The 13080-nt window shown below is 33.9% G+C and overlaps 1 protein-coding gene across 6 annotated transcripts in view; it reads right to left on the bottom strand.

Moving 5' to 3' along the window:
* The window catches only part of vari (MAGUK p55 subfamily member vari), a 241940-nt gene that overhangs the window by 35014 nt on the left and 193846 nt on the right, over positions 1-13080 (bottom strand). For all 6 annotated transcript variants that reach the window (XM_070106559.1, XM_070106564.1, XM_070106562.1 and 3 more), the window contains 5 exons: positions 10907-11005; positions 10693-10854; positions 10422-10632; positions 10199-10369; positions 9977-10137 (listed from right to left, as the gene is read on the bottom strand). In XM_070106559.1, the coding sequence (XP_069962660.1) occupies positions 9977-10137; positions 10199-10369; positions 10422-10632; positions 10693-10854; positions 10907-11005 (804 nt within the window). The remainder of the gene's footprint in view (positions 1-9976; positions 10138-10198; positions 10370-10421; positions 10633-10692; positions 10855-10906; positions 11006-13080) is intronic.

The following is a 13080-nucleotide window of genomic DNA, read 5'->3' as shown; positions in this document are numbered from 1 at the left end:
ATTCGACGCTCAAGCAAACGATACGTGGACGTTATGTGAACTACCTCCAGGGCACAAGGCTATCGGTTCGAAATGGGCAAATACGGTGATATTGAAAGCTTCGAATTACAATTGATTGCTGAAGGTTTTGGGCAACAGTTTGGCGTAGATAATTGGGAAAAGTTCTCACCTGTTATCCGGTATGAGACGATTCTTATGTTGGTTGCAATCGCTGCTAAAAAACAATTATATGTGCACCAAGTCGACATTGCAAACGCATACCTGAACAGCAAGCTTCATGAAATTGTGTACATGAAGCAGCTGCCGAATTTCAGTAACAATCATCATCCGAACAACGTTTTTAAGCTACAAAAGGCCATCTAGGGGCTTAAACAATCAGGAAGAGTGTGGAACAACACACTTGATGACGTCTTAAAGAATATGGATTTCAAGAGATGCAGAACGAGGCTTGCTTATAGGTTTAGCCAGAACAACGGCAATTCAGCTACATAGCAGTCTACGTCAATGACTTAATCATTTTGTGTTCGATCGAAAAAGGCACAACCGAGATTAATAAGAAGATTGCATCAAGCTTTTAGATACATGACGGCGGTCCGATCAACTATTTTCTTGGCATAAAAATAGAATGAGACAAAGAGAGAGGGTGTATCAATATGTGCCAGGAAACTAATATACAAGGGCTTTTGGAAACACATGGTATGAACAACTGTCGACCAGTAAGCACACCATTAGACCCTAGTTACCAAGTGGGATGCAAGAGAGAAAACTGTGTCCAGGTGAATATGAAAGGGTTTCAGTCACTAATTGGTTCGCTTATGTATTTAGCAGACCTGAGTCGGCCAGACATTTTGCAACTAGACAATTTATAATTAGTACTTGATTTATTGCCTATTTTAAAACCATAACATAAGGTCAATATATCAGTATGCAACAAATTTGGTTGAAATTGTAGTTGCTGAGGTATATGATTACTGTAGGACAAAGCTTTTTTTGTAGCCGCGCCAATATCGAAAAAGCGAAATATTTAAGCGAAGTTGTAACAGCGATAAAATACAAAGGGCCGAGTAATGATGCTATATGTAGTCAGTTATTAGACTAATTTTATTTTCAAAATTCTTCTCCTTAAATAATATTCTAAGCAATATTGCAATACCGTTCAATACATAATTTCCGCTAGGTACATAGTTTCGTTTTCTATTAGTGCATATATACATAAGTATGTAAGTTATATAAAAACAGTTCATAAATAGAGAATAATCCAAGTACATACTTTACTCTATTGCTCCTTCGTATATAATGTAGTTATTAACAAAAGAGAAATATAAAAAAATGGGAACGCAGCATCGCAAGAAGCTTAGTACATGTTAAATGGGACTAGCTAATGTGCACAAACAAATATCCATATAATAGCGTGGACGAAAACATACGTTGCATAAGTGTACAAAGCAAGCGCAAGCAAGCAATAAATATGTAAGTATGTACACAATGCAAATACAATTGTTAACTGCATTGAGGTGCCTGACTTCTAATGCTTGCCCTTGAATATTAGGCAAATAAGTAGAGAGCAAAAAATAGCAAAAATATATAGAACATATGACCGTATAATACATTGGTTCTCAATCGGTGACCCAACAATTACACTTAAAAATGAGCGGTATTTACTGACAGGCAATGACATATGAATGCCTTGAAAAATTTAAAAATTGTAAACTTTTGCAATATGTTGTTACCTACCGGTTCTTTGTATCACATAAAACTAATGATTTAAAAACAAGAAGACTGCGCTAAACCAATATTTGTGTTGGCAAAATCATAGTAAGTCGTAGAGAAGTCGATCCATTTAAGTGAGCAAGCAAATTTTGAAGCTAGAAAGCTTGTAGGAAGACGATATTACGACGCTCGGCTTTTTTAACGAATTAGCAGCAAGAAATCACTCCTGACAAAACGCCATATAAAAACTACTACACTAGTATTTGCAAAGGCCCACAGAGCCAAACTAGCACATTTTTGGAAGAGCGTGCTTTGGAACGAGGAAACACGAGCAAAGTTACAAGTCATTCTGTCAATTATTTTTTTGTTTCCAAGTCATTTAAAGTTGAGTTTTTTAATAGGAAAAAAATTAAAATCGCGCAGGGATTAGATTCTTTGTTTTGAAAGGTTTAAAAGCAAAGCAAAATTATGAACAATTGTTAGAAGTGTATAAGGAGTCCTCAACTTCAAAACGCACCGTGGAATTTTTGGCTGGTGAATTTAAACGTGGTCGTACTTGGCATGAAGACGATCTACACCAGAAATCATTGAGAAATTTATAATATTGTTAGTGAATATCCAAGTTTGACTAAGCGTGGAATTGCCAATGCCATAGTCATCTCAGACGAACGAGTACTTCATATTTTACATGGAGAATTACATAAAACCGATTTATTGTGTCGTTTTATAACAATGGATGAGACTTGGATCTACCACCATGATCATAAATTGAAACAAGAACTCTTACAGTAGACTGAAGCTGATTGTTAAGCTCCAAAGCAGGTGAAGGCACAACGATTAGCAAAGAATTTTGCTGATTGATTATCTGCAGAAAGGTAAAACAATCAACTCTGAATATTATTGCAGCCGTTTTGATCAGCTGGATAAAAAAATTCGTGAGAAAAGACTTGGTTACAGCACAAAAACAATATTTTATCAAGACAATGCACCTGCTCACAAAGGTGTAAACAATGACAAAATTCAACGAAATAAAGTACGCATTGGATCCCAGCGACTACTATCTCTTTAGAAACCTGAAACAACTCCTTCGTGGAAAGCATTTTTCGTCGAATGAAGAATCAATTACAGCCGTAGACGGATATTTTGCAGAGCTTCCGGAAAGTCATTATAGCGATGGCATACAATTATCGGAGGATCATTGGAATAAGTCTATTGAAGTTAAGGGAGATTCTATTGAATAAAAAAATATATTTCGCACCGAAAATAGTATTTTTTTTTATTTATATTTTGAGTATAAATTTATGAATATCTTTGCTTTTAAGTAAATATTACTATATTACGTAACTAAGCTCTAAGGAATCAGTATTTCTCAATAAGAATTAAATGATCAATAATAGGGTAAAACTACTCCGTGTAAACGCCTCTGTCCATAGAACTAACTGTGAGTTCGCGTGGAGCCGGGAAAAAATTTAGTTCTGACAAAACATTAAAAAAACCATATGACAACTTTGACGACAAACATTCATACGAGCTCGCATACGTAGTGACGCTGAAATATGCTCATTGTCGCGAAGTTGACAAAATTTCAATGAATCGACATCTGACGACAATGTCGGCTATGTTGACACTTTTGTTCATTTTGCAGTGCTTTTTTATTGAAAATTGACTTATGTTCTTTTGAAGTACTACGATTTTTCGATTTGGCTGCATTTTCATAGCAGCAAAAATTTTTTAAAATGGGCTAAGTCGAAAATCGAAATTTTATATTAAGTAAACATATAAAAGCACTAAATGGAGTTCATATAAATGGCGATAATGTATAAATTTTAAATATTATCCCGGATATAGAAGAAAAAAATAAATAAATGAAAAAATCTTGAGAGTCGGCAATGAGCCACGTTGCCACTTTTCTTTTCTGAAGTTACCGTTAGAAAATTCTTCACTTTCTACATAGTTCATATAAATGGCGCTACATTTTCATAGCGTCGAAAATTATATAAAATGGAATCGAAAATGGAATTTTATATTAAGTAAACATATAAAAGCACTATATGGAGTTCATATAAATGGCGATAATGTATAAATTTTAAATTTTAATCCCGGATATAGAAGAAAAAAATAAATAAATGAAAAAAATCTTGAGAGTCGGCAATGAGCCACGTTGCCACTTTTCTTTTCTGAAGTGAACGTTAGAAAATTCTTCACTTTCTGGGCAGCATGCATATACGGAGAGATGGAAGGATATCCAGTTTCCAGGCGAAATTTTTAAATTTTATTGAAACCTTTTATCAATTCATTTCGTTTAAAATTCTTTTTGTCATCCTCGAGCATTTGGGGAGGGATTCCATATGAAAACGACTTGTGGTTGACCAGGCGCACAGAAAAAAGAGCGCAGCGCAGAGTTATGAACGAACGCACTTATGAATAAATTTGATGTACCTGTTATATGAAATACTCAGAAAATATGCGCAGCTTGCTTGAATCTTATTTGCCAATGATGGACGTGTGTACTTTTTTTGTCACTTGCGCGAATGTTTGATTTTTGCATATTGAGGGGCATATGTACATATGTACACTACGTACATATATTTGGGAGTTCGCATGAAGGAAAGACAATTTCGAGAATATTTACACACAAATTGGTCATTTAAAACAAATAAAAAATGTTAGTTGTTTAAGTTCACACATTATAGTTATAACTAAGCGTATTGAACTGAGGAAATAAACATAATCAACAGTTAGCAAACGCGGCACCCACTTTCTCATGGACAAACACTCATGCAATATTAAACCAATACTTTCTTTTAAAATCCTTACGATGTCAGTTATATCACGCAACTTCACTTTCCGATCATTCAGAGCGATTTTGTGAACTTTTTTTATGTTTTCTGCATTTACAGCCTCATTTGAATGCCACTAAAAAAGCAGCCATTTGTAGAAAAACCTCCAATTCTAAGAAAGTAAAGGAAAAAACTAAAATCATCCAGGAAAATCGTAACAAGATATATGGAGCAGAATGACAGAAACTGAAGAAAACCGTACAACAAATGCGTGACATATCGTGAGTATCTTCATTGCGAGCTACCAAGGCTCAAAAGACTCAGTCACGAAAACTCGAGATAACGTTCGCGGCATCCAATTACAATAAGGATAATGATTACAGAAATCATAAATAGGCGCAATCAACAAAGTTTGTTAACATTGTAGTGCTTTGAAGTTCGCTAAAGAGCCTCTTGGAATGTGCGGATGAACAGTAAAATTGTTTTACCACCAATGATTAAGCCAGGTCTTCTTCTTAGTCATATTTCTGATGACACTCCGACTTCAAAACATTTTTTTCAAAACATTCGAAAATAAAACTTATGCTTCACAATGACGCCTTTTGGAGCAACTTATGTAGTTAACATTACCGGCTACATGACCCCCTCTAAAGAGCAAGGTCAAAATTTCCACAGAATTGGATCATTGCTCCCAGTTTTCGACGGGGTGACAAGTTCCCACAAATTTATTTTAATGCTAACAAAAATCATCGATGTGATTTCCGCTGAGCTACCAAATCATATAGAAGATGCAGTTCTATTTGAAACAATACAAAAGCACATGATCCACGGGCCTTATGGTGAACTTAACCTAAATTCCCCTTGCATGAAATATGGTAAGTGTACAAAGCGCTATCCGCGTGAGCAGGTCCATGAAACTCAAACGGGAGGTGATAGATATCCTCTATATAAACGAAGAGAGCCAAGTGATGGTGGATAAACAACCATGTTAAAAATGCGCAATGTAATTGTTGAATTATTCCGAATGTTATTATTTGCGATTGTTATTGCATACTATGAAAGGCCCAAAATTATTTTACGCTTTGTAAACCATCGATGGAAATGACTAGAAGCCTGTTTCAGATTGGGCTTGCTTGATCAGAATTGGAAAACGACACTAACCGAAGCATCACTTACGAGTTATCCGAATCAATATCGCACTTCTTTTGCGATCATTTTAACTGTGGGGTCGTGAAAGTCTCATCGTGAAAGTCTCAGTGAGTATATTATTGGGCAATCACGCGCAATTGATCCTAACTAGGACTACTATGACGATATTTTCAATCAAGCCTTATTGCTGATTGAATATATCATTTAAAAGCACAGTTTTAAGTCATCTTATTATGCCAGCTTTGGTTAGGTTATTTAAGATAGTAATCTTATGAGAGAACAACATTTAGATGTGAAACAGCAAAAACATTATGTGGAAACTCATTTAAAACTATTGATTACTGATCAAAAAAATGCTTACAACAAAATCATGCAACGTGTAACAAAAAATCAAGCCGGACTTTTATTCCTCGATGCGCCAGAAGGGATAGGTAAAACATTCCTCATTCATTTGATTCTGGCGTCCGTTCGAAAATAGAATTGGATAGCACTTGCAGTGGCATCATCGGGAATTGCATCAACGCTCTTGGACGGTGGAAGCACTGCTCATACAGCATTCAAACTTTCATTAAATTTAAACCAAACAGAAACACCAAAGTACAATATTAACAAAAACGCTGACATGGGTAAATTCCTCATAACATGCAAATTTATCATTTGGGTTGAAATCCACAATAGCCCATAGGACATCACTCGAAGGTCTTGACACAGAACTTTGCGAGATTTTCGAGGAAATAACCAACCAATGGGAGGTACTCTTACTCTGCTTGCTGTAGATGTCCGGCAAACTTTGCCAGTTATTCCGCGATCAATGCCCGCAGATGAGTTAAACGCTTGCTCATATCTTTGGAACACAGTCGAAAAAACCACGCTAACAACGAACATGCGTGTACATTTACTTCAAGATTCATCTGCCCAAACATTTTTGCAACAACTCTTAGATATAGGGTACGACCGTGCACCAAAAAATGATGATGTTAACAAACTCAACGAGGAAATTCAATCAAAACTTCCCGGCGAAATAATCAATTACAAATCGATCGACACCGTCATGGACAAAGAACAATCTGTCAATTATCTAGTGGAATTTTTAAATTCAATGGAACCACCGGGAATAACACCGCACATATTATTATTGAAGATTGGATCGCCGCTAATGCTCATTCGCAATTTAAATGCACCTAAATAATACAACGGAACCAAATTAACAATTTAAACATTGCCACCAAGTTTAATCAAAGCAACAATCATCGGTGGAAGATTCAAAGGTGAGGATGTACTGATTCCACGAATACCGATGATCTTCAACGATTTACCGTTCGAATTCCAGCGGCCCCAATTTCGTTTGCGTTTAGCCTTTGCAATATCGATCAACAAAACACAGGGTCAATCGTTGACTATTGCCGGCTTAAATTGGAAAATTCATGTTTTTCACACGGCCAATTGTATGTGGCTGCTCTAGAGTTGACAAATCGAAGATTTTATACGTATACAATATATAATATAGTTTACTTTAATGAATTAATAGGTATGTCCAATTTTCCATTTGCATTATTTTTGTTGTATTCTTCGATATGAGTTGATATATTTTTAAATTACTTGAATTAAATGTTATAATGATTATTCATAAGTAAGGTTACTTCTAAGTGGCAGTATAAATAATTTTGTATAGTAATTCATACTATATTTTTGGTTAACACCCTTAGTTGTATGAATGTATTCTATTTTTGTCATTTTTATTTACATGTTAAAACAAAAGAGTAAGAGTAAATGACAGATTATTAACAACTGCAAAAAAACAGTTTGTTAATTATTAGTTCATGTATGCTTAAGAGGGAGTATGGGTTTTTACTTTCGAAAAATCGATTTTTTTTCTTATCTTATTGCTTAACATTTCAAGAATATGTCCTAAAAATTTTAGGATAATTTTTCAAAACTACTTTTTCAAAGTCCGTGTTCACTGTCATTTCAAAACTACTTGACCGATTAATTTCAAACTTTATACACATTTTCGACATATAAAATACCGCCCTCCAACGTTTTTTTTGCATTAAGGGTGTTTTCCACCCCCAAAATGGCGAACTTTTTTAATGGAAAATAACAGTTTACACTTTAAAAAGCCGCCAAAAATTTGTAAATGAAAAAAAAAATTATCAGAGAACATTGGGGGGAAGATTTGATCATAATTTAACTATTTTTTCTTGGCTTTTTTTCAGATAATTTCCAGCCGAGTTATGGTGAGCACCGCTAATTGTTTTGTTTTTCTCAAGAAGTTCGGGGGGAAGCCCTTGAAACCGTAACCAACCCTTAAATAAAGCCCGGCGAAGCAAGCTGGATGGGCTAGTAAGTAATAAATATTAAATCGATTTAAAACTAGACAAGCTCAAGATTTTGATTGAGCCTTTTCATACTCTTGCAACAGGTTGCTGCAGAGTATAATAGTTTTGTTCACCTAACGGTTGTTTGTATCACCTAAAACTAATCGAGATAGATATCAAGTTATATATACAAACATAATGATCAAGATGAAGATACGAATTGAAATCAGGTTGACTGAACAAAAATTTATATATCTTGATGAAACTTGGGTGCACATGTTTCTTGGGACCATAAAAAGTTTGGTATTGTAGATGCGTGTAATCGTAATACTGCCACGCCCACAAAATGCTAATAATCGGAAACCCATAAATTGCCATAATTATTCCGCAAACTAAGATACAAACCTCTAGCTTGCTACAACGAATTGCATTAACGAGAGGCACCTCTGGGTTAAAACACTTTTAACAGTGGGCGTGGTCCCGCCCCCTATTAATTTTTATGTTGCAATGTGAATATAGATTAAATCAGACATAACCACGTCTACTTTCCATATAACACCACCTCTTCCATCTAATTAATTTCCTTTCCAGTATGTGCCATCTTATATGTAAAACTTTTTAAAATCGGACGATAAGGTTATGTAGACTCCAGTGTCTATAGCTGACTTTTTACCGAAAATGTCGGTCAGTGTGAAAGATATATAATTCAAATTCGCTGAGGATCCTTCCCTGATAATAGTATGTCTGTATGTCACAAAAGGGTTGAATCGGGTGAATACTTCCCTTAGTCCCCATATACCTAATATAAAGATTTTCGAATTTCCAGTTGACTTTATACCGCATATATCGGTCAATATGTGAGTTATCTTATTGAAATTAAAAGAGCATGTTGTTCAAATAACATTTTTTTTGTGCATAAAATGGATAAAATCGGGTAAAAACTTACCCTAGCCGCCATATAACTAATATCAGAATTTTAAAAAATTGACTTTACTCCTCTCCTTATATATTGGTGATGGCATGTTTAATGAAACCCACAGATCATACTTTTGTTAATAATATATAGTAATGCCAAAAATATTTGACAGCGGGTCAATATTACCGGTATTTCCCATTTATCTAATATAAGAATTTCAAACTTTGATTGATTTAACCGTATATGTCAAATAGGTCAATATGCAAGATATCTCAGCAAAATTAACTGAATTAGAAATCGGTCAAGGAATTACTCCAACTCCCATATATGTACATATGTACAATAATACATTATGATTTAACTTGAATACGGTTTTGTTAAAGATCTACAATATAAGTTAGAGTGTTGTCTTGTTAATACTAATTGAGATATAAGTTGTTGGAATTAGTAATAAAGATAAGTGTATAGACATTAAATTGTGACTTTTATTTAACAATCCAGTGATCGAACTCAAGAATGAGTTACAATGTAGACGATTTATCGAGAAATCCATTACAATTTAGTTATAAAACTAAGTGAGTCTATAACCTATAATATAACTTAATAAATTAATAAATTTTATTGTAATCCATTCACGATTTCGTCGAATAAATGTTGAATTCGCAACAGATTTAAATATAAAGTTTTTCCAACACCTGCTGGTATTTCCCCACTACAATATTCGGTTACATCCGAACTTGTTCAGTATAAAGTTTTGTCAATCCCTGAACTTAGCTCTTCCTTACTTGTTGTAATTGACTTTGTATATTTTTACATTTCGATTCGAGTATTTTACATGAACAGTGGTGTTTTTTCAGCCCATTTAATGCCTTTACCAAAAATGAGTATAGCTTTGTTCATAGTAAAAGCAAATATGTTACGTCTATATAAATGAATATCAAATCTGAGAAAACGGTAAATGATCTGCAGTGATGATACAGGAAAATTACATTTGATGAAAGATCACATTAGTTGAAATAAAAATTAGAAATAATATTGCAAATCGATCCTAACTAGTATCACTATATCCCAAGACTACGTTAATGTAATTGAGGATGACTTACCGATAAACTTTTAACTGATCCTGTTGCACGTCTTTCAGAGTAAACTTGTTTTAGCTGCTCCATTCCAGTAGCGCCAATAAATATAACAAACGGCATCAACTGCTGACTATTATGAAGAAATTTTAAAGTGCTTGGAGCACAATCTAATATGCACATCCGACCTAAGATTATTCAAATGTTCAATCCTTGCACAACCCTAAAAAATAAAGTACCAGATCTTACCACTCTCGATCACTTCATTCACAGAGTTCAAATGCAAACCATATAAATGTCCATTGTAGCTACCATATTCAAGAAATTCATTACGCTTTATTTGTTCTTCCATTTTTTCACGATTAGTAAAATAGTAACTGACTCCATTTTCTTCAAGTGGCCGCTTAGGTCTAGTTGTATCTAAAAATAATATATATTTCATTAATTCTTATGCTTGTTAATTATCTCATACGGGGTATAACGGTTCCAAAGCGCTCCGGATCACTATTGATAAGACGATTTTTCAGGGTGCGCCTGCCAACTCCTGGAACACCAATTAAGACCAGAGTTTTCCTTCGAAATGGTGGCATCCTTGTTACCTCCTCATATAAAAGCAAATCAGCTTTGTCAAAATCGCAATTTGCTTTAGATTTGTACATAGTTATTTTCTTACGCTTTGAGACCTTTTATTTTAAAATAGCGAAAATTTTTATAGAAATATTCTAAATATAGAAATAACTGACCCTTGTTCCGCATATGCCTATCTTATGAGCGAAATCAGCTTCAGGTACAACAAAAGCTTTGCGTCTCTCTTCCAATTCTTGTGAAGGTATTAGACCGATCCGCTCAGATTGATCGTTACAATTTTTCGCTTGCCACCAATTCGGATCTTTAACACTCAATATCTGCTTTAAATCTAATTGTTAGATCCCTACAAATTATTTAATATATTCAAACCTGTAAAATATCGCCCGAATTAAAAGCCAGTCCTATATCCTTGCATGGTATCAACGAGTCTTCAAAAGGGTTATAGTCGAATAAGGCTCGCATGAAGCACTAAAAGTATAATTTTGTGAAAATAATGTAATTAAATTATTTATGCTTGGTAACACTTTCGAAATGTTAGTGGTTCCGATAGTATATCTGGCAGATTTAATTCATACTTGTAAAATGTACATGGTAAAAACACATGTTGTAAAAATACATGTTAAAATCTAAGTAGTAAATTCCTTTAATGTCATTGTTTTGAAATGGTTATTTAGAATGTGCTTTGTGCCTAAATATCACTCTTTAGGATACCAAAGGTATTTAAACAAAAGTCTTCCGACGACTACTGTTTGCCTTTGACGTGTAGCATAACTGATTTAAAAATTACTGGACAATATGATAAACCAATTCTAATTTTCGATGGTGTAACAGAATCTGATTAGCTTTTCGTGTTTTCGGACATAAGCAAAACCAATATTAAAATCAGCTGTTTGCTAATGTGGTAAAACGTGCAAATGAAAAAATTTGGATCAATTCTATTAAAGTTTACATTGAGTTCTGCAATTTTATCGTTTATTTGATTGGACAAAAAAACAACGAAAAGATTAAAGGAATCGTAAGTGAAGTTTAGCTTGCATTTACTTGCTAACTTAAAATATCTGGATTATTTTCCATAAACTTAAAATAATAGCATTTTGTGTTCTGTTCTTATGTTTTGCTCTATAAAAATAGAGATACGTTAATTCGTAGCAATAAAATAAATTAATTTCTTAACCTACATTTCAAATCTGTCAACAACTATTTTCTTGCTTTGTTTCTGATAACAGAACAGATTAAATTCGTTTCTGTGACACCCAAAACCGACACAATTTCTGTTTCGAACGTCAAACCAATAATATCGGAGTTCGTCACACCTACTACATTTTACTTTATTGGTTTCAATTCTGATGCCGACACTAATTGTCTTCTTGCATGCATTGTTTTCTTTCTGCAACATTGGATACTTTCAATCATGAATATTTTTGTCGCAAAGGATTTGATCTGATTGCAGTAAATCCTTTTTATACAATTTTATCATAACGGCATTTAGGTTTTTAGTGAAGCACATCAAAACCCCAGGCAGAGCAAAGAAGCATTCATAAATATGCACCTTGTGGGGGTGCATAACACTCCTTTGAATAAATGTTTGTCCTGTTCTGATCCAAATGCGTTTCAAGTAGTTGAACAATACAAAAGTTGACTAATCTGTAAATATTACATTGCTAAATTCAATGTGGCATAGAAACGCTGCTTCAAGACATTTCTTATAGAGAGTACTCATTTTTCTCATGTCACGGCAAGACGTGATACATTAAGAAGATCGAAAAAAACTGACCAAATTGAACGTTTCAGTGATCGCAACTGATCATATGTTAATTTGCAAAAAAAAAAACTTTAATCAGCTTCTTTTGAATTGATCCCACAAAGGGAATACGTTATTTTTAAAACGCACTGTATATGGAACTTACGTAAAGTATCGAACCGATATTGTGCAGTTTTAACAAAAACATTATTATCAGTATAAGATATCCACTTATTGGAATTAAAATATCTTGAAGATGATTTCTGCATAAGAAGGCACTGAGGTCTTCATATTCATTATTTAAGGACTTCAAAAGTTAAAGATCTTTAGCGACTAGAGGTCCCACACTTTAAGTGTAGAATGTTTTATTTTTATTTCTGCCATTTGAACTTAATTAAGTTGAAAGAATGTGATGGGATTTAATATTGTATTATATGGGAAATAGATGTCGTTATTTTCAGATTACCACGTTTTTAAGTTGTAACATAAGAATGTTATATGACTCGAGCAAACTATAGTTAGTTCAAATTGATTGAGTAGTTGCTGAAATTCGAAACTTCATGTAAAAGTGGTCGGTGCCATGCCCATTGTCCAATTTTATATCAATTCACATGCAAACCGACCGTACTTTACGCAACAATTTCAAACATTGGAGATACCACTTTTCCAAAAAATATATGTACTCTATTACCGTATGCAACTCCACTCCGTTTAATTGATGTTAATTCCATTTTAGATGAACTCTTTTTTGGTATTACGAACTACAACTCATTTTAGTTCAAGGTTTATTGATATTGCTAAT

Source organism: Bactrocera oleae, chromosome 3 (assembly GCF_042242935.1).
Source record: "Bactrocera oleae isolate idBacOlea1 chromosome 3, idBacOlea1, whole genome shotgun sequence".
Taxonomy (NCBI): domain Eukaryota; kingdom Metazoa; phylum Arthropoda; class Insecta; order Diptera; family Tephritidae; genus Bactrocera; species Bactrocera oleae.
The sequence above is the reverse complement of the archived record's forward strand: the minus strand, read 5'-3'. Positions and strand labels throughout refer to the sequence as shown.